The sequence below is a fragment of the Rhinopithecus roxellana genome, chromosome 14, assembly GCF_007565055.1.
Source record: "Rhinopithecus roxellana isolate Shanxi Qingling chromosome 14, ASM756505v1, whole genome shotgun sequence".
NCBI classification, from domain to species: domain Eukaryota; kingdom Metazoa; phylum Chordata; class Mammalia; order Primates; family Cercopithecidae; genus Rhinopithecus; species Rhinopithecus roxellana.
The window spans coordinates 64,627,912-64,655,908 of record NC_044562.1 but is presented as its reverse complement, the minus strand read 5'-3'; the positions used below and the strand labels follow the sequence as shown (position 1 = coordinate 64,655,908).

At 41.7% G+C, this 27,997-nt stretch overlaps 1 protein-coding gene across 2 annotated transcripts; it reads left to right on the top strand.

The window, feature by feature from the left end:
• The first annotated feature begins 1 nt into the window (after nucleotide 1).
• On the top strand, nucleotides 2–27,982 carry SPP2 (secreted phosphoprotein 2). Of its 2 annotated transcripts, none has more exons than XM_010364380.2 (8): nucleotides 2–170; nucleotides 270–394; nucleotides 10,008–10,130; nucleotides 11,536–11,646; nucleotides 17,672–17,726; nucleotides 18,361–18,411; nucleotides 20,770–20,865; nucleotides 27,873–27,982. In XM_010364380.2, the coding sequence occupies exons 1-7, from the start codon at nucleotides 98–100 to the stop codon at nucleotides 20,853–20,855; spliced, it is 624 nt and encodes a 207-aa protein (XP_010362682.1). In that variant the 5' UTR covers nucleotides 2–97; the 3' UTR covers nucleotides 20,856–20,865; nucleotides 27,873–27,982. The 2 variants fall into 2 exon arrangements, with proteins under 2 accessions (XP_010362682.1, XP_010362684.1); XM_010364382.2 differs by having other exon boundaries at nucleotides 27,693–27,982.
• The last annotated feature ends 15 nt before the right edge of the window (nucleotides 27,983–27,997 follow it).

The window sequence follows — 27,997 nt, the reverse complement described above, 5'->3', positions numbered from 1 at the left end:
TGTTTGATAAAGACAGCTCCTCTTAGAAAGAACTGTCATCTCCAAACACATAGAGAGACACTCTCGCTGTCTTTCGATTACAATCATTATTTCCAGAATGGAGAAGATGATGATGATGATGAAGATATTGATTATGTTTGCTCTTGGAACGAACTACTGGTCTTGCTCAGGTAAGGTATTCACCAACCTGGCCACCTGCTCTGGATGATGCAGAGCCACGCTGGTGCCTGTGTCTTGTCTCACTGTGCCCCATGTGCTTGTATGTCCAGGTTTCCCAGTGTACGACTACGATCCATCCTCCTTGAGGGACGCCCTCAGTGCCTCTGTGGCAAAAGTGAATTCCCAGTCACTGAGTTCGTATCTGTTTCGGGCATTCAGAAGCTCATTAAAAAGAGTAAGTGCACAATGAAGTCTTCTCTACTCCTCCTTCCAATGCTGTCTGCCTTTTGTCTGTTCATTGGATATACTTTTAAGAAATGTTCTCCAGTTTAAAAATGATAGTAGCTAGTCATGTCTTTCATACTGTCTCTTTTCTTTGACAGAGAAAGGATTTAATTACAATTTTTGTCATGAGGCTCTCCAAGCCACTCTTGATAACTGATTCTTCTGATGTATTCTCCTCTCTAACCTTGTCTTCTGGTTTCCTGCATCTTGCTTTTGTACTTGAAGTCCTCGTGGTTCTTTCTGAGGTGTTTTATTAAGAACTTCTCATTTATTGGAAATGAGCCTCCTTTCAAATTCAGCAGTTCTGTTTCCTCTTAGCCTTGGGAGCTAGAGAAAGAGTAATCACTTGGGCTTCCAGTGACTAAGTCTGTGATATGCAAGGAAAGAAATGTAAAAATATCCTTCAAAGGAAATGAGAAACATGAGCAGCAAGTCATCTGCCGTCTTCCTGTTCCCCAGGTAATTTCACGGCCTTATTATCATCTTCATGGAGCTCATTTGGAGGTAGGAATGAACATATTTTCAAGCAAATTTAGGTTAAGGCGGGAGGTAGAGAGGTTCTATAACGTTGCACGTCTTAGGAATGACGGCTCTGTGCAGCCAGGCAGCATGGGAATGAGAATGAAGACACGGCCGAAGGTCCAGGCAGCAGGGATCAGATGGGCGTTGATTTCTCTCTGTCTGCCTGCTGCCTTCCCCCATCCCTCCTGGACTGCCTCTTAGCTTGTTCCCTCTGCTACTCTGTAGAGCACATGGCTCATGGTTTCCTAGTTCTAGTCTCCAAATACAACATATTCAGCTTGATCTTCTTCAGAGCCTGGATCCCAGTTTCTCTTTTCCAAATTTCAAGGAAATGAATCAAATGGACCCAGTTTTCTTTTCTAGTTTGGTTATAGTTCATGAAGACTATGAGCTGTGTTTTTTTAGGTGCCATTCCAGAATCATGGCCAGAGTGGGGGTCACTTGCAATATCCAGAGATGTTGTGTGAAGGCACTGGTCAGCTGCCACACCAAAGGTTGAGTTGCTCCTGGATCAGAATACAGAACCCTCTTCCTTGCTTGTATTGTCTTTCAAATGCCAGTTTCCATGGGCACTTAATGAAATCCACTTGTGGTGGTGTGGAATCGGGATCTTGTTACCAACCTTGCAGATGAACAGTTTAAATTTACTTTTGATTTAGCTATTGCTTACTACAGAAGAAAGTTAGCAGTGTATTAGATGAATAAGAGCATGAAGACAGATCCCAAGAGAACCAATTACTTACACCATGGAAATCTGGCCTGTGGGGATGAGCTATTGTAAGATACAGCCACCAGAGCGTGTTCTGGCTCATGCACCATCTTGGTATGGTCACCCAGACTTGAGCCCAGACACACATGCACCTAAAAATAGACACACTTATATGTGATGTGTGTGACCCTTGATGAGCACACGAAAAATGTTGCCTCTCCACCTCAAGTAAACTGCTCCTTTACCTGGAGGTCTGCCTGTTCTTGTCTCTCCCTACCCTTTTCTGATTATTCAAATTCATTGGTCAAGCTACAGTCACCTGTGCCCTCTTGTTGAGAACTCTATTTCTTCTCCCACTGGAAAGGAGATTCTCTTCCTTTCATCTCTCCTGGTGATATTTTTTCCTATTGGGAGTGTTTCATATTTTGATTTATGTTGTGTGTATTAACGACGTCTTCTATAAACACCCTATAGATGGCTCCAAACATACCAATTCTCTCTACACTAGCAGACACGAGAGATACACTAAGAGGCAAAGCCCTCAGGAGAGAGTTGAGTGAATAGATCACTAGCACTAGGGCTACAAACAATTCTCAAAAGACGAAATACAAAAGACTAAGAAAGATCTGGAAAAGTATTCAACCTCTCTAACAGAAGAAAAGTGCAGAATGAAAATAGCAATGTGAAAAAGAAGAATAACGAGGTAGAAGAATAACAGGGTGAAAAAAACACAACTACTGCTGGAGAGTTTGTAATTTGGTAAAATTATATTTGAAAAGCAAGTTGGAAATATGTGTTAAACATATTCACTAGCATGTTAAACGTTAAAATTAGTAAATATTTAAAACTTTCAATTGCATAGTTTCACTTCTAAGAATATGTTCAAAGCAAGTAAGTGGTTTAGTCATGAGTATTTGGGGGTACGGTTCGATGGTTGTAGGGAGAAGGGTTGGGCCCTTCTGCTTTGCCCCCACATTTGCTTACCAAGCCCACTGATTCTCTACTCAGACTGCACATCATCATCGCGTGGGATGACGTTTAAATATCGAAATATTTCTGATGTCCAGGAGGCATGGTTGACTCCTTAAACCCCAGTCTCTGAGGGCAGGGCTCATATTCTTCAATGTTCTCCTGCTCATTCTAATGTGTGGTCTGAGTGAAGAACCACTGGGTATTAACAACAAACCTGGATCAAATATTCTTGTAATTGATTTCAAGTTACTCACCTCCTGGGCTCCAAATTTGAAAAAGGATGAGAAAAGATAAAACCACATGACTTTAGCATTGATGGTTTTCTTGCTCCAACCTTGACATTAGGCTCACTTGGACTGTTCCCTCAGTGGACACAAGCAGAGAAAAGAAAGGTGGGCACCGGCCCTGTGCTGGGGAGGGGTAAGCAAAGAGGACAAGTCAGGCTGTGGTTTCATAGGGAGCAGTTTCTACCAGGGAAAGAGAGGGAAGGGAGATGGGGAGGGAAGGGAAGGGGAAGAAAGGGGAAGAGGAAGAGGACACAGTTAAATAAACCAAATTCATTTCCAATAGTGGAGAGTACCATAGAGGAGGGTAAGCAGGTTAACATGACAGGCCCGGTCTGGGGCAGCAGTCAGATGGGGCAAAGGTGTCCTCTGAGGCTGCATGTTTGAGCTAAGACTCGCTCCAGTGACAGGAAATTCCCACCATGGAAAGACCTTTTGAGGAAATATTGGGGTGAGCCGGCAGAGTCAGTGGGAGAGCCCTGAAGGACAAAAGGCCTTGAGAGGGAGGCTGGCTAGAGCCAAGTGAGCCTGGAAGAGAAAGGTGGGAGTGGAGAGAGGTCAGAGAGGTGGGCATGAGTAGGACATGGCTAGGTCATGATTTTGAGGAGATTGGGGTCTGTTTTAAGGGCAATGGGTAACCCCTGGGGACATCTGCATTTGCAAACCATCTCTGCTTAGCTTGGGCCACAGTAACAAAGTACCAAGAACACATAACAAACCATGGACTAAGTGATGCATAAACAGCACCAACTTATTTCTCAGAGTTCAGGAGGCTGAGATCCGGGGTAAGGGTGCCAGCACTGTCCGATTCTGGTGAGGGCCCTCTTCTGGGCTGCAGACTGCTGATTTCCTGTTATATCCTCACATGGCAGAAAGAGAGCTAGCTAACTCTCCAGCCTCTTCTTATAAGGATGCTAATCCCACTTACAAGAGCTCTATCTTGAAGACCTAATAACCTCCCAAAAGCCCAACCTCCAAATACCACAACAGGGATTAGAGTTTCAATATACGGATTGGGGCGGGGGACAAACAGTCCATTGCAATCTCTCTAGCTGCCGTGTGGAGTGGGGGTGGGGGAGAAACTGAGCATGGTGAGATACTGGTGTGGGGTCTCAAGTCAGGGCAGGGAGGATGCGGGGAGCAGATAAATTTGAGGTACGTTTGGAGGCAAAGCCATGGAGGTTTGGGATCCCTGAGGTCTCCAAGCCCTTTTTGTGTGTGTCCATTTTACCTTTCAACCTCTTTGCATTTTTTGGTTTTTGGCTTTCTAAATTATTCTCAGCTAGTCATTTCTGATCTTTCCTTTTTGTCCATTAATAAGGGATTCATTTGAATAACCTAAGTGACCAGTGATGCCCTATTAGTGAGGGTTCTCCAGAGAAACAGAACCGATATGACATGTATGCATATATAAATGCAAGCATATGAATATATGGGGGGGGGAGAGAGAGACAGAGAGAGAGAGAGAGAGATTTATTATAAGGAATTGCCTCATACAATTTCAAAGGCTGGCAAGTCCAAAAGGAAAAAACAAAATCTGATGAGGTAGGCCAGCAGGCTGGAGATTCAGGGACAACTTATAGTTTGAATCCAAAGGCAGTCTGCTGGCAGAGTTCCTTTCTGATGGGAAGATTTCTGACTTTATTCTATTAAGGCCTTCAACTGATTGGATGAGGCCCACCCACATAATGGAGGGTCATCTGCTTTACTCAAAGTCCACTAATGTAAATATTAATCCCATTCAAAGAATAACTTCACAGAAACATTCAGAATAATGTTGACCAAATATCTGGGCACCATGGTTCAGTCAAGTTGACACTATAAAATTAACCGTCACAATTGTCAAATGGAATTGCTATGGATCTATTATTTTTATATATTTGTATTTCTTTCAAAAATAAAAACCAAAATGTAATTATTACAAAAAGTCAGAAAATACAAGGAAGGGAAAATGAAAAATAACATTCATTGTCCATTTCTGTGAGAAACACTCACTGTAAACCCATGAGAGGATATCCTTTTGAGGTTTTTTAATTCATACGAAGGTATAAAATGCATTTTTAAAGAAAAATAGGACCGTATTGTAATACTGATTGTAAATTACCATAGTTTATTTCAGCAGTAATGCTGGGTTTTTAATTTTCTCCAGTTGATTCCTTATTGTTGAGCATTTAGGCTGTCCCACATTTTTTGAATTACACAGAATAGAAATTTACTGGCAGAAAGTGAGTTCAAAGGAAACAGCAAAAATGTTAGGTGTTTCTCCCTATTCTTGAAAGACCCCTTCAAGATGCAAAAGAGGTTGCAAAATTATCTCACAGCTCAATAAAATGATCTGTACCCCCCAAAAACCCGCATTTTCATCTTTTCAGCTAAGCTTTCGTGTTGCCAGTTTGCTCCCATGAAATTGCTTTCCGGTGAATTGCTGAAGCATGCTCTGCAGTGGAGGGCCCCAAACAATGGACTTCAGTTGATGGGAGAGGTTTTTATTTTTTAATTTTTTAATGAGACTCAGATTTAACATTCAATATATTAAAATTATAAATATTTGAGGCAGTAATTCACAGTGAGGTTGAGTTTTTATTTCTACTTGTTTTCAGAAAATTCTACTTTTATCAGCACTCATTATGTGTCCTATGTTAGAAGACATAAAGATCCTCATCCTAAGCTTGGAGTTTTGCTACTTTTTTTCCAAAACAAAATGTTCTGCATGTGCCTATTATTCCCTACTTGTAAATAGCTCTCGCTCTTTTGAGAAATGTCTGTTCATATCCTTTGCCCACTTTTTGATGGGGTTGTTTGTTTTTTTCTTGTAAATTTGTTTGAGTTCTTTGTAGATTCTGGATATTAGCCCTTTGTCAGATGAACAGATTGCAAAAATTTTCTCCCATTCTGTAGGTTGCCTGTTCACTCTGATGGTAGTTTCTTTTGCTGTGCAGAAGCTCTTTAGTTTAATGAGATCCCATTTGTCAATTTTGGCTTTTGCTGCCGTTGCTTTTGGTGTTTTAGACATGAAGTCCTTGCCCATGCCTATGTCCTGAATGGTACTACCTAGGTTTTCTTCTAGGGTTTTTATGGTATTAGGTCTAACATTTAAGTCTCTAATCCATCTTGAATTAATTTTCATATAAGGAGTAAGGAAAGGATCCAGTTTCAGCTTTCTACTTATGGCTAGCCAATTTTCCCAGCACCACTTATTAAATAGGAAATCCTTTCCCCATTTCTTGTTTCTCTCAGGTTTGTCAAAGATCAGATGGCTGTAGATGTGTGGTATCATTTCTGAGGACTCTGTTCTGTTCCATTGGTCTATATCTCTGTTTTGGTACCAGTACCATGCTGTTTTGGTTACTGTAGCCTTGTAGTGTAGTTTGAAGTCAGGTAGCGTGATGCCTCCAGCTTTGTTCTTATGACTTAGGATTGTCTTGGCAATGCGGGCTCTTTTTTGGTTCCATATGAACTTTAAAGCCTTTTTTTCCAATTCTGTGAAGAAACTCATTGGTAGCTTGATGGGGATGGCATTGAATCTATAAATAACCTTGGGCAGTATGGCCATTTTCACGATATTGATTCTTCCTATCCATGAGCATGGTATGTTCTTCCATTTGTTAGTGTCCTCTTTTATTTCACTGAGCAGTGGTTTGTAGTTCTCCTTGAAGAGGTCCTTTACATCCCTTGTAAGTTGGATTCCTAGGTATTTTATTCTCTTTGAAACAAGAGAAGACATTCATACAGCCAACAGACACATGAAAAAATGCTCATCATCACTGGCCATCAGAGAGATGCAAATCAAAACCACAATGAGATACCATCTCACACCAGTTAGAATGGCAATCATTCAAAAGTCAGGAAACAACAGGTGCTGGAGAGGATGTGGAGAAATAGGAACACTTTTACACTGTTGGTGGGATTGTAAACTAGTTCAACCATTATGGAAAACAGTATGGCGATTCCTCAAGGATCTAGAACTAGATGTACCATATGACCCAGCCATCCCACTACTGGGTATATACCCAAAGGATTATAAATCATGCTGCTATAAAGACACATGCACACGCATGTTTATTGCGGCACTATTCACAATAGCAAAGACTTGGAATCAACCTAAATGTCCATCTGTGACAGACTGGATTAAGAAAATGTGGCACATATACACCATGGAATATTATGCAGCCATAAAAAAGGATGAGTTTGTGTCCTTTGTAGGGACATGGATGCAGCTGGAAACCATCATTCTTAGCAAACTATCACAAGAACAGAAAACCAAACACCTCATGTTCTCACTCATAGGTGGGAACTGAACAATGACATCACTTGGACTCGGGAAGGGGAACATCACACATCGGGGCCTATCATGGGGAGGGGGGAGGGGGGAGGGATTGCATTGGGAGTTATACCTGATATAAATGACGAATTGATGGGTGCTGACAAGTTGATGGGTGCAGCACACCAACATGGCACAAGTATACATATGTAACAAACCTGCACGTTATGCACATGTACCCTAGAACTTAAAGTATAATAAAAAAAAGATAAACAAAAAAGCATAAGTAATGAGCAGACAGCTATCACTTTGAATTATTTATGAATTCTGTGTTAATTAATGTTAATCAATTAATTAAAAATAAATGTAAATTAATTTAAAAAAAAATAGTTCTCGCTCTCACAGAAAGAGTGCTACCTCCATCTCTCTCCTTCCTGGGTAGTATGTTCAATGTGTTGCTGACTTCAATTTGCTGCAAGGTAGGTTCAGAAACTAAGAGGGAAGAAGTGACTTGGATCCTGGGGGTGTTGTCAGGTACTGGACCATGGTGGGCTCCCCACTGACTTCCTGCTGCCGCCTCGTTCCTGCCCTAAACTGTTTACCTTGCAGCAGCCACAGTGATTCAGGTGCAGCTCTTAAAACCCTGTGATAGCATCTCGCTGCAGTGACAATGAAATCTAAACACCTTCCCGTGAGCTCCAAGACCATACCTTGTCTGACACGCGCCATCTCTCCAAAGTTGTAGTGTGTGGTTCATGCCTTGGTCAGGTTGCTCCAGCCACAAGAGCCGGACTTGTCCGCCCCAGGGCATTGGCTTTGCTTTCTATTCACAGGAAGAGCTTCTTTCCATCCTTCAAGGCTCGGTTTAAATTTGCCTTCCTTGGGAGGATTTTTCTGGCATTTTCTCTAAAACAGCTGCTTCCTTCCCTCACCCCCATTGCCATGTTGTTGTTTTTCTTGATAGCCCCATAACTATCCGGGAGGATCTTGTATGGTTTTCTTTGATGTGTCCACTGTGTGGCACTTCCTCTGGAATTTAAGCCACTTGGCATCTTCCTGCTCTGCCTCTGGTACTGAACACACAGTGAGTACTCAAGAAGTCACAGGACTTTGTGACATCAGAACTCCCCAGATTTGTCATAGAGTTTAGATGATTTTCCTTTGTGGAAAGGAGAATAAAATCATTTAAACTCATTCACAGATCAGAACTGCTCAAGCAGGAAGCTAGGGCTGCAGAATAGTCTGTACTGCAGAGACGCACTTGTTGCTTAATTATTTCTTTCAGGAATTATTTAAAAAATTATGGAGCAATCTTTTAGGAAAATGACACTTAGAAATACGTACAGTGGATTCTTCTTACTTGTAGTAGTTATATTGTATAAAATCACCATGAACACCGAATTAGCAAACACAGAATCATTGCTCCTAGGGGAAATAGAAGGTGCAGTTCCTGTGAGCCTCGGGTCATAACATTTTCGTCAACCCATCAATACTAACCTTGTTTTGTGAATTCCTGCTTGAAGATGCTTAAATTAATATATATTGTTGATTCATTAATATTGAACTCATGACCAATAGCACTGTGACTCCTCCCTGAACAAAGCTTACCTCACTCACATATTTTCCGTGTCAGGTGCATCACAGCCTTGTGCTTGGGAACACTAGTGGGGTCTTCCACACCAGGCTTGGGGGCCATCTTAAACACTAAAGCTACCAACAAAAAGCACAAAAATACCAAAAAAACAAAAGCCACTAAAGAGACCATAAAAAGCACACCTGCTTTCAACATGAGAGTTGAAACAAGAAGGCAGAATGTCTCCTCGTTTAGCTTCTGTTGGTAACATGCACGTTGGGCGACTCAAGATTTTTGTCGTTCGGCATTTGTCCATAGATGATTGCCATTAGCTTCTGTTGGTAACATGCACGTTGGGCGACTCAAGATTTTTGTCGTTCGGCATTTGTCCATAGATGATTGCCATTAGCTTCTGTTGGTAACATGCACGTTGGGCGACTCAAGATTTTTGTCGTTCGGCATTTGTCCATAGATGATTGCCATTAGCTTCTGTTGGTAACATGCACGTTGGGCGACTCAAGATTTTTGTCGTTCGGCATTTGTCCATAGATGATTGCCATTAGCTTCTGTTGGTAACATGCACGTTGGGCGACTCAAGATTTTTGTCGTTCGGCATTTGTCCATAGATGATTGCCATTAGCTTCTGTTGGTAACATGCACGTTGGGCGACTCAAGATTTTTGTCGTTCGGCATTTGTCCATAGATGATTGCCATTAGCTTCTGTTGGTAACATGCACGTTGGGCGACTCAAGATTTTTGTCGTTCGGCATTTGTCCATAGATGATTGCCATTAGCTTCTGTTGGTAACATGCACGTTGGGTGACTCAAGATTTTTGTCGTTCGGCATTTGTCCATAGATGATTGCCAAAGTAAGTGCTACTAGTATTGATTTTGGGGTTACACATAAATTTTAGTGAGTAGGTGAGTTCGCCAATATGGAATCCACAAATAGTGAGTATCAATTGTCACTGTAAAGTGTTAGAAGCAATACTGGCCTTGGAGTTAGAACACCTACATTCTGGTTCCATTTTTGTCACTAAACTATTGTAGGACTTTGGTAAGTCACTTTTCCTCTCTGGGCTGGAGAAGAAAGGCATGGAACTAGGTGATTGCTAAGATAATGTATTGCTTTCATGGTGGACGATTCCGTAATTTTTTTCTCAGGGGGCAGAAAGAATGGTTTATAGCATCGTAAACTTCAGAAATGCATTGATCACACTCTGATACTTTATTTTTGTGAAGGTTGAGGTCCTAGATGAGAACAGCTTGGTCATGAATTTAGAGTTCAGCATCCGGGAGACTACATGCAGGAGGGATTCTGGAGAAGATCCTGCTACATGTGCCTTCCAGAGGGACTACTATGTGGTAAGTGGGAGAAGACCCCTTCCAGAAATGAACAAAAGGAAGAGCCTCACTTCTTCCATGACCTGGAGTCACACAAAGAACTTGGCCGCTGCCTGGCTAGCATCTGGCCCTACCGCTAACAGTGTGAACACGGTGTCCCCTGGTGGGGGACGTGTTACTCCGTGGCTGATCATTGAGCTGTGGAGTCTGAGATTCTGAGTGATCCTGACAAATTACTTAATCCCTGGTGCCTCAGTTTCCTGCTTTTTAACATGAGGATGTATTTGTATCAGGTAAAGTGAATATAACACCAGAGACAAATCCCAGACACACTTAAAATTCTCTTACAAAGGATTATGAAACACTGACTGTTCCTGGCACATGTCATGTTCTTTTGCCGTTGACTGTTGAATGACACCTGTCTTCCCTACTATTTCAGGCTTAGTGAGATCAGGAACACAGCATGTTCGTTTTCGTGTCTCTCATGACCAGAACATGTACAGCACTGTTCCATGGTGAGCAGGTCCATGCAAACCTAACCCCAAAGGCCAAGGGAGCTGAGAGGCTGAAGAAAGAGGCTCCCAAATCCAGTTTACCAGAAAAAAAAAAAAAAAAAAAAACGAAACACTTCATAGAGACTTACAAACAGAACCCGTATCTTAGGTGGAGGTGAGACAGTGGATCCCTGTGCCATTACCTCCCAGATCCAGGGCTTACATACTGTAGGGAATTTGACCTAAGGCCAGGATTTACAGTATGTACGTGGAAGTGGAAATCTTAGAGGGATTCCCAGAAATGGGTTAATCAGAAGTCAACATGGCAGATTGGCATCCAAGGTGGAATAGCTTTGGTTTCCACAGACACTCAGTCAACATCCATGGGCAGTAATCCCATCTGAACAGGGCAACTCCAGCAGTCCAAAATTTGCTTTCCAAAGTGTTTGCTTTCCGAGGTTCAAGCTCGTGTGTTTTATTACTTAAAAGAGGATTGTTTGATTTGGTATTTGTTTCATGAAACTCACTGTGACTCTGTTTTACAAAGGACTCATACCAAAGTGTCAGAAGCTTCTATTTCTAATGAAATCTGAGGTCTAAGAAGAAGAGGGTGAAGTCCTGTGGGGTTCTTCATCATTTCTTTTTGTCTGAATGAAAATTGACTCAGGGCAGCCCACTCAGTACTCATGGGGGACATGTTTGCTTTTTCTAGAGACTTGTAATGGGTCAAATAGCAAAGAGATATTTAAATATTCCATTTGTTTCTGCTTCGGTCTTGAGGAATTTTCATTTTGAAAAAATAAAATGCCTCTGTAAAGATTTTCTTTCTTTGTCATTTTGCCAAACCTGACATTATTTCCTGATTTACTAGATGGAGGCTACTCCTTTCCACAAGCAGCTGAAGAGGGAACTCACCACTTTGTCTTTTCCAGCCCACAGCTGTTTGCAGAAGCACCGTGAAGGTATCTGCCCAGCAGGTGCAGAGCGTGCATGCTCGCTGCAGCTGGTCCTCCTCCACGTCTGAGTCTTACAGCAGTGAAGAGGTATGACCGGGGCCTTGTCTTCTCTCAGACCGCACCTCTTAGGGTCTGTGTGGGTTTCTGATAAACAGAGTGGTTTGCTGGGTAGTTGGGTCATTGCCTGGGCTTGGGGACGCAGAACTCTGCTGACACAGTGGCATTCTCTCTTGGACACCTACAGCCTCATTGTCCACATCCCCTGCTTCTCCCAGCCTATTCTTTCACTCTTGTACTCTCTCTCTCTCTCTCTCTCTCTCTCTCTCTCTCTCACACACACACACACACACACACACACACACACACTTGATTTCCCTGGGACTGAGAAATGGCCTTAAAGTAACAATTAGCAAACCTTTGAAGTTTCAGATCTAAGTGTGTGGCTCGCTGGCACTGTGGTTTAGTGCAATCAAGAAGGATATTTTTGTTGAATCAGTGTTCAAAACTATTTCCCAGCTCTGCAGTCCAGGTCAGGATACTTGACTTTCATTTAACCCTCATGATCCACGGCTTCTTCATCTGTTAAATGCTAGCAGTCATAAAGACCACCTTATAGGCTGTTGAGAGAATCCGATAAGTTGATGGACATGAAGGATCTGGCCTGGCACTGGGATACTCAATGGATGGCAGGACCCTTATTTTTCCTCAATTGCATTGAAAGTGATTTGCAATAATACTGTAATATTAATAATATATACATTTTTTCCTTGAAATTATATTATATATGTGTTCAATTATTGGCTGCTTTCCTTACTAGACTGTATGTCTCATGAGGGCAGGGAATGTTTGTTTTTGTCAGCCCAGGACAATGTTTGATGCAGCACAATGTTTGACACAGCTTTCTAAATACTTGTTGTACAAATGCAAGAAAACTGGGGAAGAAATGGACAAGAATATGATAAGAAGAGGCCATCTCTTCACTTTAGGGATAAAAACATGACATATTTGTTCATGTGTAATAGGATAATATTATTGACAGATATTTTAAAAATATTTCCAACATTATATGGATGATTCTGTCAAACATATTCTTTTTGTTTTATATTTTTGTTCAGTTTTTCAAGATGTAACTCTAGTGAAAATGACATTAAAATATTATAAAATTTCTACTTCAAGAATTACACATAAAAGTTAATTTTCCCATATAATTAACATACTCACGCCTTAACTATTTTGTCTGGGAATACATTTCAGAATTAGAAAGTAATGAAACTAATGACTGAGACACTCCTATCACAGAGGATGGCCTTATTGGTACAAAGAGAACTTTACACAGTTTATGAGGACTTTCTCCACAAAAAGTCCAGTTGAGCATGGTCTTATTGATTGATCCCATTCACACTGGCAACTTCTGAAGGTCATCTCCCAGCTGATCTCCGAACTTGTCCTGGAGCCACAGTTGAAGAATCTTCGTTTCTTAGTGCTGGGGCAAGTACCATGGGCCTCCTTCCTTAGATCCTATTGAAATATTTAGGAAGTCAAATACATTCTGTTGTAACACCCTTATACACTGTGGCCCAGCTAACACAGAAATGACAAGGACCACGCTTATCACTTCACAAGTCTTTTGTTATTCTTGATCTGTGGTTCATATGAGCAAAAAGACGGTGGGGAGGAAGACAAGCACAGTGCTAACCTTTGTGGAGTTTATAGACATGTCTGGGGGAAAGGTGTCCACTAAGCAGGAATTACCCTGTCAGGCAGGCACTGGGGGCCACATAGTGAGAGGAATTCAGGTCACGTGGGGAGCAGACAGGTTTCCCCAGGAACTGACCTTCCAGCCAAGATCCGGAAGGCAGGTATACGTTAGAACAAACAGGGCAGAGTGTGGAGGGGGAAGGGTATTTCAAGCATAGGGGAAATCATGTGGAGTACCCTGAATTGCCAGGAAAACTGGTAGGTTGAAATGGACAGAACTCTATTACAACAGGAATGAGAAAAACATGGGGAGAGAGGCACAAGGTGGAGCTGGAGGAACGCTAGCAGTCAAGATGGACTTTGAGGGTCCTGTCAAGATGTATGGCTCTATCCTGAAGACATGGGGGTTATGAAAGCGTTTTAAATGTGTGTGTGTTGGGAGTGGAAGAGGGTAACCGAATCAGATGATGAACAGATTGGAACTAGGTAAGAATAAATATGGAGTAAATATGAAGTAAATAAGAGGTGAGAGAGAATACTAACTGGGTCTAGGGCTTAGTAGTGAATGTTGAGAGAAATGGATTCTGGTTCATTTTATGACCTTTAACACAAAATGAATTTAGTAAATGGCCAGCTAAGTTAACGCCTCTTCCACCCCTCATTGGGAAAATGGGTTCTGGTTGTTTGCAAAGCCCACAAATGTGTTGCAGCTTTCTAATTGCATAGTGAAGACCACTCTCTTTTCTTCCAATTTCAAGTTTTCTAAGAAGACTCAGATATTAAGTTAGCCCTTGTAAAAAATTAGATCTTAAAATAAACTCCCAGGTTGCTTGTTCTTAAAGCTTAGGTGATCATAAACATTTTTGAGCAAATTTATTTTTAAAAATTCTCAAATTAAAAAATTCTACAATTTGAAAGAAAAGAAGAAAGCAGATAGAGACTTGAGTAGTTCCTGGAAACTCTGAAATGAATTTCTTGCATGAAACAGAGAAGAAATGAGAGAACAACTGGTAATCATTTTCCATGAAAAAAATGGTGATATTGTAAATATGAAAGACATTAGATTAGGATAAATTTAGTCATAGAACAAACAAATTATTGTCGGAAGGAAGAAATAGAAGAAACAAAACTGAAAAAAACTCCCAGAGTAATAAAAATAAAGATCACTTGAAAAACACATAGAGAATGTAGAAGAATTTCCAGAGTAAGGAATTTAAGATAAAGAAAAATGGAAGCCATGGCAATTAAACCCCAAAATCCAAATTATGACTAATAAGGACTTAGAGTAAGTCTGATAAGGACATAATGAGAGACCTGAATATAAAATCTTTGGACTTTCCATGACATAATTTTTAAAAGTATAGTAACAATAAAAAATTGAGAAAATAATTTTCTAAATTTGCAAATATTCTCTTATCCTTGACTAAATAGATATGTGAATTACTGTATTTTTTATTTCTTTTTCAATCCTGAAAGAGAAATGTGTAGAGGAGAAAAGCTTTCCATATGGTGCATAAGCACTCACTCAGTCTTATACTGGTGCAGGCGCCATCAGGAGTGCAATGCTGAAAGGGTACAAGGTAGTACAGTTGTAGGTTGGCGCTCTCTTTTTTTTTTTCTTCAGTTTCTAATAAGTGAGCTTGACTTTAGACACATCCTTCTGATTTGGAGTGGATATGATGAAGTCAGCTAGGGTTTCCGACACGAGACCCAAAATAGTCCAAGAGAGAGAAACTGAGAAAGAATAATGACAGGAATTCTGAGCTCAGGAGAGGGGTGACAGGCATTTACTTACTTACTGCCTTTCATTTCAAGAGATAGATATTCAACCAGAAGTAGTCTAAGCCAAAAAGAGGTAATTCCCTGGATCACATTCCCAGAAAGGAAGGAGAGCAGTTGGCTTGAGAGACAACTCGACTTAGGGTCCTTCAGTCCTGTATGTGCCACAATTTTTCTCCTTCTTCTTCTCTCCCGGCCTCCTCTCCCCTATGCCCCTCCCTGTTCCTCCTTCTCCTCCTTCCTCTCTCTCTCTCTCTCTCTCTCTCTCTTCTTCCCTTTCCTCCTCCCTCTCCCTCTCCTTCTCCTTCCTTCTCTGCCTCCTCCATCTTCTCCTCCTTCCTCTCTCTCTCTCTCTCTCTCTTGTCACTGTGCCTCCCGCACTCCACGCCCACCGTTACTGCAGAGAGGCTTTCTCCTTGCAGCAGGAAGTAAAGCCTCAATCTACTCCAGACTATGTCCTCTGTACTTAGGAGGGAAAGGAGGCATTTCTCTCTGCTGCCAGTTAGAGAAACCTCTCAGCATTCCCCCTGTTGGCCTGGATTAGGTGTCCCCTTTTTTTGTTCTTTTATACATATAACTTTATTATTAATTTATTTTAAATTTTATATATTTACTGTGTACAATGTGATGTTTTGATACTCCCCTTCTAAAATACATTTTGGTGGAGATGTAATTTACATACCATAGAATTCACCCTTTTTATGTGTACAGTTCAGTGCTTTTTAGTATATTCACAACTGCCACCACCATTTAAATCCAGAGCACTTTCATCACGTGGAAGAGAGACCCCAATAACAGTTGTTCTCTATTCCTCATTCCTCCCAAGACCTGGCAACCACTAATCTACTTTGTGTGTCTATGGATTTGTTCATTCTGATCATTTCATACAAATGGAATCGTACAGCCTGTGTTTTTTGTGACTGACTTGTTTCACTTAGCATAATGTTCTGGAGGTTTATCCATGTTGTAGCATGCATCAGTGCTTCATTCCTTTTTATTGTTCCATTTTACAGAGCCACATTTGATTGATCCATTCATTCGTTGATCAACATTTGGTTTATTTTTCCCTTTTTGGCTATCATAGATAATGATGCTAGAAGCATTCATGGGCAAGTTTTTGTATACACATATATTTAATTCTCTTGGGAACAGAATTCCTGGATCATATAGTAACTCGATGTTTAATGACCGTATAGTGACTTTATGTTTAACTTTTTGAGGAACTGCCACATTATTTCCATAGCAGCTGTATCATTTTACATTCCCACCAGTACTGTACGAGGATTTCAGTTTCTATACATTTTTGTCAATACTTGTTGGTGCCTGTCTTTATTTTAGCCATTCTAGTGAGTGTGACATGGTACCTCATTGTAGTTTTTTTTGTTGTTGTTGACAGAGTCTCACTCTGTCACTCAGTCTGGAGTGCAGTGGCATAATCTCGGCTCACTATAACCTTTGTCTCCCGGGTTCAAGCAATTGTAGTGCCTTAGCTTCCCAAGAAACTGGGACTACATGTGTGTGCCACCATGCATGGCTAATTTTTGTATTTTTAGTAGAGACAGGGTTTCACCATGTTGGCCTGGCTGGTCTCCATCTGCTGGCCTCAGCTCCTGCCTCGCCTCCCAAAGTGCTGGGATTACAGGCATGAGCCACTGTGCCCAGCTCTCATTGTGGTTTTAATTTACATTTTTCTAATGACTAATGATTGGCCATTATACATCTTCTTTGAAGAAATGTCTGCTCAAATCCTTGCCTATGATTTAATTGCACTATTTGTCTTTTTATTGAGTTGTTTTGAAACATTTTCTCACCCTCTGTGGATTATCTTTTACTTTCTTGATGGTGCCCTTTGAAGAGCAAAACTAAATTTTGATGAAGTCCAGTTTATTAATTTTTTGTTTTGTTGTTTCTGTAGTCTTACATTAGGTCTATGCTCCATGTTGATTTGATTTTTGCATACGATGTGAGGAAGGGGTTCGACCTGATTCTTTTGCATGTGCATATCTGGTAGTATCAGCACTATCTGTTGAAAAGAATGCTCTTTCTCTCTTAAGTTGTCTTGGTATGTGTCCCTTCCTGGTCCTATTACTGTGATGGAGGCCAAGAGACTACCTGTGACTGTTCAGGATGGGGAGGACAGCCTACCAAGACTCTTGGTAGAAAGACTGTGAGCCAAGCAACCACTTTCCTTTGCGATGATTGCGTGGACTTTTAGTGGTTTCATGAAAACTTCTTGTGGACACCTTTTCCTACTGAACATATTACGGTGACTTTGTAGAGAGAAAACTCTAAAATTTGACCTAAACTTAGCCTATGTGCAAGTCTATGTAACAGGGTTTTGCTTTTCTGGAGGTCGACTATGTTTGGGAGTACATTCTCAGTCTAGGGGAAAGATCTGTGGGCAATTTAAACTTCACGTAGGTTGCTCTTCCCCATGTGCTTTCTTAGACTTACATGTTTGATACCATATAAAGTTATTTGATACCATATAAAGTTATTTAATATATTGCCTATTTCATTAAAAATTGATTTATAACATATATCAGAGTCTTCCAGATGACATTTACATTTTTCAGTGTCTTTTCTTTTTCTTTCTTTCATGTGTTGAAACATCCTGATGTCTGAATTTCTTTAGATGATATTTGGGGACATGTTGGGATCTCGTAAATGGAGAAACAGTTATCTATTTGGTAAGTTAAGATTTGTTCTTTTTAATTTTTTTCTTAAAATAACTTCATATTGCAGTTGTTTTCTAGTGAGTCATTTAAAACTAGAAATACGTAGTATATAATCTTGCAACAATTACAGTCATAGAAAATTAACATTTTGTTTTGCTTTTGCTTATTTTTTATCACTAGGTAGTAATGATACAACTATTCATTTAGATATTCCTTTGTATTCACAACAGAGCTTTTCCATACATAATTCCATTTGATGGCCCCAACATCTCTGCCAAGTAAACAGAGCCAGTGTTGATTTTCCCCTTAAGAATGTGTAACTGGGAAGATCAGGAGTAAACAGGCTGAATTCTATCGTCTTTCAGCCATACAACTAGATCTGATCATCTCTTTGAATGTCTTGGTTCAGGGAGGAAGGGCTCTCCTTCTTTCTTTTCCTGTGTGGCTTTTAATACAAAGTGGGTTGGGTTAGTGTTCTATGATTTAGGAGGCATTTTTCCTATTAGTGCTGATAGCAATAAAACTCAGTGGTGATCTCTTACTGTGTCTTTGCTTAAGAAGCATATTTGTGGCATTAATAATGAAGTCATAGAACATTCTGGAGTAGTGAGAGGAGTCTTGTCTTATGATTATTACTGTGTTACAGGTCTCATTCCAGATGAGTCCACAAGTGAACAATTTTATGATCGGTCACTTGGTAAGTGGTTTCTTTCCTGCTGTGCCACCAGACCCTTTTCTGATCAATCTGGACTCCTGAGAAATCCTATTTCATAGCTGTTTCCTGTTTCATAGGAGTTAAATCTCTGAAAGACAAAATATTTTAAGTAAAAATGAAAAGAATAGTAATGTATAAACTTGCTTTGCAAATCATTAAAAAGGTAGCCTTGAGGCACTAACTGACTTAAAAGTTACCAAGAATCAAAATATCAAATCTGGCTCAGGAAATAAGAATTCACCATTTTTTTTCTGACACTCTCTGGAGCATTTAAAAAGTAGCATGAACTCTAATAATCTTCTATTTTTAAATTTGAAAAATTTAATTTTTATGGGTACATAGGAGGTATATATATTTATGGCATACATGAGATATTTTGATGCAGGCATAAAACGTGTCTAATGATCTTCTTTTTGCCATACTCAACCAAACTTCTCACCAAATGGATGAAACAAAGTTATTTTGTCCCTCTCCTGTACAGATCAGTTTTCTCATTTGGTCCTCATGATAGCCCTGTCAACCAGGTGTGTTACCTGCTTATACAGATGAAGAAAGCAGTAAGAACTCATGGCATTAATTGGCATATGCAAATTGCCTACCCTGTACTAATTGCTTAACACAATTTTCTTCAGTGTCACAACCTTTCTGTGAGGTAGCACTGTGTTCTTTCCCATTTTGTGGGTGAACTAACTGAGGCTTAGTGAGTTTCCCTAATTTGCTTGTGACTACATTGCCAATGCAGGACTTTAATCAGATTTGTCAGAATCTAAAACCTGTGCCTGTTTCATGCTGCCTCCCAGAAGAGCTGCGAAATCCACCTGATGTTCAGCGTTCCCCATTAAAATGAGTAACACAGATATTAACATTTCAGTGAGCTCAAAGTCTGACCTTCATTAGGCATACTCCAGTTTATTTGAAGTGCTAGAGCTTATAACCTGATGCTTGTTTTTTTTTAAATGCCAGTTTTATATTTCATCCAAGTTGTCACTTTGGGAGAATATACAGTTATTATAACAGCATGACCACTGCTGACATGTTTTTATGAGCTTTTCTTTTGGAATTGTCTTCAGAATCCATGGCTTTCTTTTTTTTTTTTTTTTTAATCTCTGTCCTGGTGGCAAACATTTGCCCTTGGATTTGATATTGGGAATATTCAAAAGATATTTGGAAATAAATCTGATTAATCAGATTAGTAATCAACTTGGGTGTGTTGGTTATCTATTGCTATGTATCAAATTACCGCAAAATTTGGCAGCTTAAAACAACACACATTTATTACCTCACAGTTTCTGAGGGTCAAAGACCCAGGAGAAACTTAGCTGGGTGTTTCTGGCTCAGAGTCTATCAAAAGGTTTCAGACAAGATGTTGACTGGGCTGTGATCTCATCTGAAGCTTGACTGGGGTTGAAGGAGCCACCTCTAAGCCCACTCACATGTTGTTAGGAAGCCTCAGTTCTTCACAGGCTGGTGGACCAAGGGCTTCAGTTTCTCACCATGTAACCTTTCCATAGGACTTCTGAATGTCCTCAAATCATGACAGCTGGATCCCGCCAGAGATGATTATTTGATAGAGAGAGAGAGAGAAAGAGAGAGAGAGAGAGAGAGAGAGAGAGAGAGAGAGAGAGAGAATGAGCAAGCAAGAGCACCAAAGGCAGAAGACACAGTCTTTTATAAACTAATCTTGGAAGTGATATGACTTCACTCCTGTATAGTTTATTATTAAACACACAGGCCAATCCTGTCCCAATGTGGGAAGGGACTGCCCAGGAGTGTGAATACCAGGAAGCCATCTTGGAAACTGATTACTGCATTGGACAAATGCCATTTGGGACTAAAAATGTTATATGGATATAAATTAATGTGACCAATTCTTTTATATATCTTGGAAGAGATTTCTAAGCCAAAATCTAAAAACACATTGGGCCTGGAGGAGCATCATTGACACAGAAGTGCAGCTGTCTTGGAGACTGCTTTGAACATGATGATTTAATTTAATTCAACAAATGTGTGTGCCAAACACTGGGTAGATCCCATGGAGGACTGAAAGATAAAGGTGGCAGTTCCTGCCCTCGAGGGCATCCATGGTGGCTGAGACATCACATGTAGTAATACAGAGTGGGGAGAAATGAGCACTGGACCCAGCTGTAACACAACACAGGGGAGAAGGAGAGAGAGTGGAATAAGGAAGATGAAGTTATCACGCCCTCAGGTATTCTCATGGCAGATGGGTTCAGGTTATGCTTGTCACAGTCCTTCTCATTAATTTGTAGTAACATTGTCCACACTGTCTCAGCTCTTGATGTGACTGACAGAGCCTATGCTTCCCTTTTCTATCTTTAGAGATTATGAGAAGGGTTTTGCCTCCTGGAAACAGAAGATACCCAAACCACCAGCACAGAGCAAGAATAAATGCTGACTTTGAGTAACAGCCTTGAGGTAAGAAAATGCAGGTGCACACAAGTGTATTTAGAAATAGAAGCTATGTGGAGTGAATGCCTTAAAACTGCCGGCCTCCAAATATCTACAGTGTGCTATTCAAATCTTTGTCTTTTGGCTTCTATGACCTCCTTCCCAAGACTTCTCCTCAATTGCCTCTTCAATCTCATGCACCCTCAATCTTTCTCCTATGACATTTGTATCTGTTGCCACTGATGTGATCAAGTCTATTCATTTGAGGAGCAAACAAACAACAAGGGCACAGCCCCTTCTTTTGGCCCATCTCATCCATCTAAGCAATTACCTTCCCTCCATCCTTCGTTCCCTGCTAAACTTTTTGACACAACTCTGGTCTCTGGTTTCTTCCTCAACCTCCTCACCTCACATCTATGAAATATCATCTAGCTTCCTTTTCTTGATGTGTACTTTATTTATTATTTATTAATTTATTTTTTGAGAGGGAGTTTCGCTCTTGTTGCCCATGCTGAAATGCAATGGCATGATACTAGCTCACTGCAACCTCTGCCTCTTGGGTTCAAGCGATTCTCCCACCTCAGCCTCTCTAGTAGCTGGGATTACAGGCTCCTGCCACCACGCTCAGCTAATTTTTGTATTTTTAGTAGAGATAGGGTTTCACCATGTTAGCCAGGCTGGTCTCAAACTCCTGAGCTCAGGTGATCTGCCTGCCTCAGCCTCCCAAAGTGCTAGGATTACAGGTGTGAGCCACTGCGCCTGGCTGATGTATACTTTAAATACTGGTGAGCATTTGTATGATCTCCTTAGTTTAATTCTTCCCCTATTCTGTAGATTACTCTTTTATCTCTTCTTTTTGCTTGACTTTAACCATCAATGATGCATAATTATTTCCAAACACTTGTCTCTTACCACACTCTATGTCCGGATCTAGGCCTTTATATCAACTGCCTATGTGGCATTGCCATTGTGTATCCTGGGTGTCCCTGAAACTCAACTAGCTTCCTCAAGCTCCCTTTCCTAATTGATGGCATTGCCATCCACCTAATTTGCTCAAGCTAAAAATCTTGAGGGCATCACTGACTCCCCTTCATCCTTCATCTTCTTGGAATGTACATTGGGGTCTGGTCTTATTTACTTCCCCCACACATTTCTCTGGCATTGGTCCATTACTTCACTACCATCACCAATGAACTATTGATTGTATTCTTGCCTCAGGTTCTGATCCCACACTGTCTACCTTGCTTACTGTCTTCAGGTTTATCATGAAACATGGAGGAGACTCTGATCCGTTCCCCATATAAACTAATGCTTGCTTCACTTGTGGGACTGAGCAGAGATGGGCAACAGCCAGACACTGGGCCAAAAGGAGGAACAGCCTATCTGCCCCAGTTCTATAGAAAGCTAGAGATGGAGTCCTGGTTTATCACACTGGCACTGAGCTTCATAGAGTTTCACATGTGTATAAATTCCCAGTTACTAGGGACAGGATTGGAGCAAATGTAGCTATCATGAAGGGCATACGTAAGAGGAATGTCAAGAAGGAATTATAGATACCAATTCCATGCATAGGTATTTTACATGCGCACATGTGCACACACGAGTTAATAATGAAGCTGGAGTGTTCACGGGCTTTACAGTCTTCATAACACTGCGTGCTTTCAGGATAAAGTCCAAACTCCCAGTGTAGCTCACAATGGCCTTCATGACCTGGGTCTGCCCACGTCTCTAGCCTACCTGGCTGCTCAGCTCCTGAGGCACTGAGGTACTTGCAGTTCCTCCAGCTTCTGCCTCTACTGGGACCACCCACCTGACTAGCTCTGCCTCACCGTTCAGGTCCCAGCTCAGTTGTCGCTTCCCTTTGGAGGTCTACGTTGACAACCCAAGCCACCACCACTGAATCAGAGATGATGTCCCTTTTTGGGCCACTGTAGTGTCCTCATCACAGGGCACTGCAATTGGTTGTTTCCTGTCACCCATCTGACCACCAGACTCCCCAAGGGGAGGTCTCAAGGAACTTCAACTGCCACTGTTCCCCAGTGCCCTGCACACAGCCCAGCACACTCAATAAATAGCACTCAGTAAATATTTTTTAAGTGAATGAAATCCTTCACTTTGGGTTCTTGAAATTCTTTTACCAAAAACATAAGTTAAGCATAGTATAATTAATTTTTAACCATATTGAGATTTGAAAGAAGTCAACTGACATTTTACTAAAATAGAAGGGAAATTCACCAGGGAGGCCTTCTTGGATGAAAGATACAAATGGTAGGTTTCCTTTTGAATGTATGGTACAACTCTAAATATAAAAACCAGCTCCATACTGAGATCAAGAATCTACTCATTATGAAGAAACAGACACATCATATTCCTTTTTTATAAATGTAAATGATATCTTTCTTTTTCTTTACAGAATATCATGGGTTGGGGGCAGGGAGGATAGAGTTCTCAGTGGATTGGCTCTATTTTGTTTATTGTAACATGATAACGTTGGATGTGTATACATGTGTATTGCAATATAAATTCATCATCTGATTTTTATGAAGAAGTTGATCACTCAAAACATTTATTTTTAAAGACAGCTGCAGCCCTGACCTGAACATGGGATTTGACTGAAGTCCCAGTTATATCTCTGCCCTCCCGTGACCTTTAGCAGGACAGGTTTCTACACTGTGCTGGGTTCCCTGAAATCACAGAATGAGGCTGGTAAGGCCAGCGCAGTGGGTCTAGTGAGGAGGCCAATCTGATAGGATTTGGAATCCATGGGCCTGATTCTGAGCCTGCTCTCCCATCTGTGATGGTGATCCAGTTCCTTAACCTCTCAGGATGCAATTCCTTCAAGGGTTTATTATTACTTTTTGGGTTTTTTTTTTTTTTTTTTTTTTGGTCCATACTAGACCATAAGCTTCCTTTTCATTCTGAGACAGAGTCTTGCTCTGTTGCCCAGAATGGAGTGCAGTGGCACAATCTCTGTTCACTGAAACCTCTGCCTCCCAGGTTCAAGCGATTCTCCTGCCTCAGCCTCCTGAGTAGCTGGGATTGCAGGTACGCACCACCATGCCCAGCTAATTTTTCTATTTTTAGTAGAGATGGGGTTTCACCATGTTGGCCAGGCTGGTCTCAAACTCCTGACCTCAAGTGATCCAGCCACTTTGGCTTTCCAAAGTGCTGGGATTACAGGCATGAGGCACCATGCCGACCATAAACTTCTTGAGGATGCATTCTCCTTGTTAATTATTTCAGTTTTACAAGAAGTAAAAATAATATTAATGATATGTCTATATGAAATTATTAAAAATATCCTTCATCAATTTCATAGTGCTAACAACAGTGTATAGAATTCAATCAATCAGACTGGGAGGAAAGAATGAATGAATGCATGACCAGAAACAAAATTACTCTTTTCAAATTGTGAGTGACATTTTTCAGCTGGGGAGCTCTTTAAAGGTAGAGACTTTGGCTATTTGTTATGAAATCCCCAGAGCCCTCAACACTGTTCTAGGATTCTTTCATGTTGCCAGAAAATGATTTGATATATGAGTAGATAGTGAAATGTAATATTTAAATAAAATACTCTGAATTTTTTTCTCATTTATTGTTCTAAGGTAGGAAATGTAGAAAATCAGGTCCCAACTCCCAAGTTGAAAAAAATCTCTTTGAGAATCTTAGACTTTCTTATCTTTGTAGCTGGAATAGTTCTGACTTTTCAATTATGTAGTGGCCAGAAGACCCTCAGCACCCAAACCATAGCAGTGTGAGTGATGCATTTTTCTTTGTCACAATCTTGATTTTTAGTGTGGAGTTCCTAAACTACGCCCAAGAGCAGCAGATGGGGCAGTTTTTATTGAGGCCTTTTGTCAATAAGGGCATAGTAAAAAGAATCATTCTCATAATTTTATCCATTTATTCAACAGATGTTCATTAAATGCCCCTCTGTGCCTGGCCTCTGTGCCCATGAATATCACAGCTCTCAAGTATGCCTGGGCCTGTGTTTGGACCCATTCATACATTCCCTTGCATAAACGTTGGAACAATCAAATGAAGTTTTATTCTCATCATTCTCTCTGTTTCATAGAGGAGGAAGCAGAGGCATTTAGAGGCCCCTGCCCTTAGAGATAGTGTTGGGATTGAGATTGAACTCTTGATGTCTGTCTGTTTCCAAAGCCTCTTCCCTCTTCCTTCCTGTTTTTCTCATATCTCCATATTTTAAAAAAATAGGAAGAGAGGGCAAAACTTCAAGGCTTATTTGTTTAAGAAGCATTTGTCATGTGTTGGGTGAAACTAGAAATGTAGTCACCAACTAGATGGCAAACACTTTAATTGATCAAAAGTGTTAGAAACATACCTGCTTATCGTCAACTATGTGGGAGGACCGGTCCCTAAAACCCGCACCACCTCTGCCAGCTTTCTGAGTGATTTCCACATTCAGGTATCAGATTCATTTGTGACAACTTCTCGTCACGGTCTCCTGTGACAGTCCCCCTATTGAAGAGAGCCAGATGCCCCACAGAAGGCAGAAAAGACCCAGCCGAGACTCCAGAGGCAGAGACATGGCGATGTGCAGTTGTATTCATTTACACTTTCTCTGACTCGCATTCACAGCACACTCAATTAATTGCTGCACCAAGTAGAGCTGCTTCTTATTATCTGAGGCAGCTATCATCTATAAAGTTGCTTCGAACATTGAATTAGTGAATACTAAACTATCACTCATATAGGCAATCCAGGGTTAGAGTTCTCTGAGCCTCTGTTCCCAATGTTTTCCTCAACCGATTAGTATATAACCTTGTTTCATGTGTGTTTCTGTTTAGATGCCATATCCATATTTAATAGATACTGTTGACTCATTAACAATGAACTCATGGCCAATAGTGCTGTAATTCATGCCTGAGTGAAGCTTCTCTAACACACATATATTTTCTCTGTAAGGCACATCACAGCCTTTTTACACTTAGAAACACTTGACAGCACTATACTTGAGGGCTATTTTAAACAGTGACATCATCAACAAAAAGCACAAAAATGCAAAAATTGGGGCATTAAATAGACCGCGAAAAGGACACTTGTTGATAGCAGGAGAGCTGAGACATGGAGGCAGAGCGTTGCCTTGCTTGACCTCAGCTGGGAAGGTGTGGGTAGGATGACTCCAATTTTTTGCTGCTCCGTGCCTGTCTGAGAAGGAATGAGATAGCACCATGAGCACTGATTTTGGGGTTTCAAATAACTATTAGTTAGCAGTGAGTAGGCAAATTCACAAATACAGCATCTGTGACCAATGAGGATTGACTGCAGAGCGGGTTCGGGCCCCTCGTTTATCCCTAACTTCTCATTACTCTCCCTTGATCTCTCCTCATCCTGTCTTTTTAAAAACGCCATCTGCATGAGTTCCCCAGGGCCTCATGCAGTCTCTCCTCCTGCACCCGACACCGCCCTGCTCCGTAGCCACTTCACTGCTGTCCCATCCTCACGTCCACCCCTTCTCCTCCTGGACCTCACAGCCGCGTTGGATGTGGATGACCATTCCTTTCTTGAAACCCTCTGACCTCTGAGATTTGGTCCCCTCTCAGGCCAAGACTTCTCACTCTTCACAGACCAGCTTCTTCCTGCTGCCTCTGAAACCACGATGTTCCCCAGGATTCCAGCCTCGGCTCTCCTTCTGTTCATGGCCTTCCCTCTCCTGGGTGATGCCAAGCACCCCCAGGGCTTTGACACCCAGCTGTCTGGGGATTCTTCCCCCTCTCCTCCACACTGTCCCTCCAGCCTGGACTCCAAGCTTGAGTCAACGGCAGCCTGCCAGGCACCTCCGTCTGGGTATTCCACACCACCTTCAAAATGCAATTCTTCCCTCGGAGAATCACTCTTCCCCCTGTCTCCAGCCCATCTTCCAAGGGCCCCCAGGCCTGAAGCAGATGCATCTCAGACCTCCTCCCCACTTCACCCAGTTGGTCACTGAGGTCTGCTAATCCTTCCTCCGAAATGTTTCACAGCTCTGTCCTCTCCGCACTGTTGGCTCCAGTTCCAGCTGCATCTCCAGCCTGCTATGTTCAGCATTTTCCTGGTGGCTGTGTCTTGTTCCCCTCAAAGGCAGCTGTGCATTGTCATCAGAGTCATTTTATCACGAGTCTGGGACCTTGCTCTGCTGGAGGATGGGGATGAGTTCCCTCAGAGTGTGCGCCTCAGCAGTCCTCGTCCACACACCTGGCAGTGTGCTGCCTGTCTGTCCCCAGCCTTGCATGCTGCTTCTGTCTCCTGAGTCACATGGGAGAGCCTCACACAGCTGACTGTTTTCCTGGGGCCCGAGTCTGGGTCTCCCTTCCACTCTCAGGCCCCCTCTGCTGGGATACAGTATCCCCACCCCAGCTCATCCTCCGAGTTCAGCTTACGTGTCCTCTCCAGGAACCCTTTTCCGCGGGTTTCCTGCACACGGGCGTCTCTGGAATTGGCATTTACCAAGCTGTACTCTACTTCCACCCCCTTCACTAGGTTGTGGGAGGTTTTTGAGGTCAAAACTATGCCTCATTGATCTTTGTAACCCCCAGCAAATGCTCAGTGCATACGTGTTTATCGAACAGATGAATTGATAAATGGATGAATGGCTGGAGGGAGTATCCTGATCTCCAGCCCCACACCTGCTCACGATGGCAGCTGTGGACAGCCTACTCTTTTGCTTTGGCTTGGTTCCTTCCTTTCTGACCTCACGCCACAAACACCTTCACAGACCAGCCTGGGGCCCAACACCTGGCTGCAGCCTCTGCTTGGGGTCTCTTCGATTCTTCCCTTGATGAGATTTGAGCTTGCTTTCTGGGGCTGTGTGTCTGCTCCCCAGACCCAGTCACCTGTTCTTCCTCCTGTAGGTGTCTCTCGCCCTTTTGGTTTGTTCAAGAAGCTGCTGCTTCGCATAGCTGCTCTAGTGTCTCGTATCATCGGATCTGGCTTTAAGTAATGCCCAGGAGTCCTGGGTCCCGGGCCTCCACAGCTGGACTGTGAATGCATGCCGTGGTGGTCTGACCCTCACGCTCCTTTTCTCTTAACAGCAAAATGCACTGGAAGGAAGAGAAGCTCCAACAAAGAATGATTTTGTGAATTCTGTGATATTTCTTCTGATCACTTTCAATCTGTAATAAATGCTTTATTTTTCTGGTAAGACTTTGTCTTTCAT

Excerpts from the sequence above, each read along its gene's own strand:
- SPP2 (XM_010364380.2), top strand. The coding sequence starts at position 98 with ATGGAGAAGATGATGATGATGATGAAGATATTGATTATGTTTGCTCTT. Across the intron at positions 171-269 it reads GAACTACTGGTCTTGCTCAG|GTTTCCCAGTGTACGACTAC; the intron begins GTAAGGTATTCA and ends TTGTATGTCCAG. Across the intron at positions 10,131-11,535 it reads TCCAGAGGGACTACTATGTG|CCCACAGCTGTTTGCAGAAG; the intron begins GTAAGTGGGAGA and ends TGTCTTTTCCAG.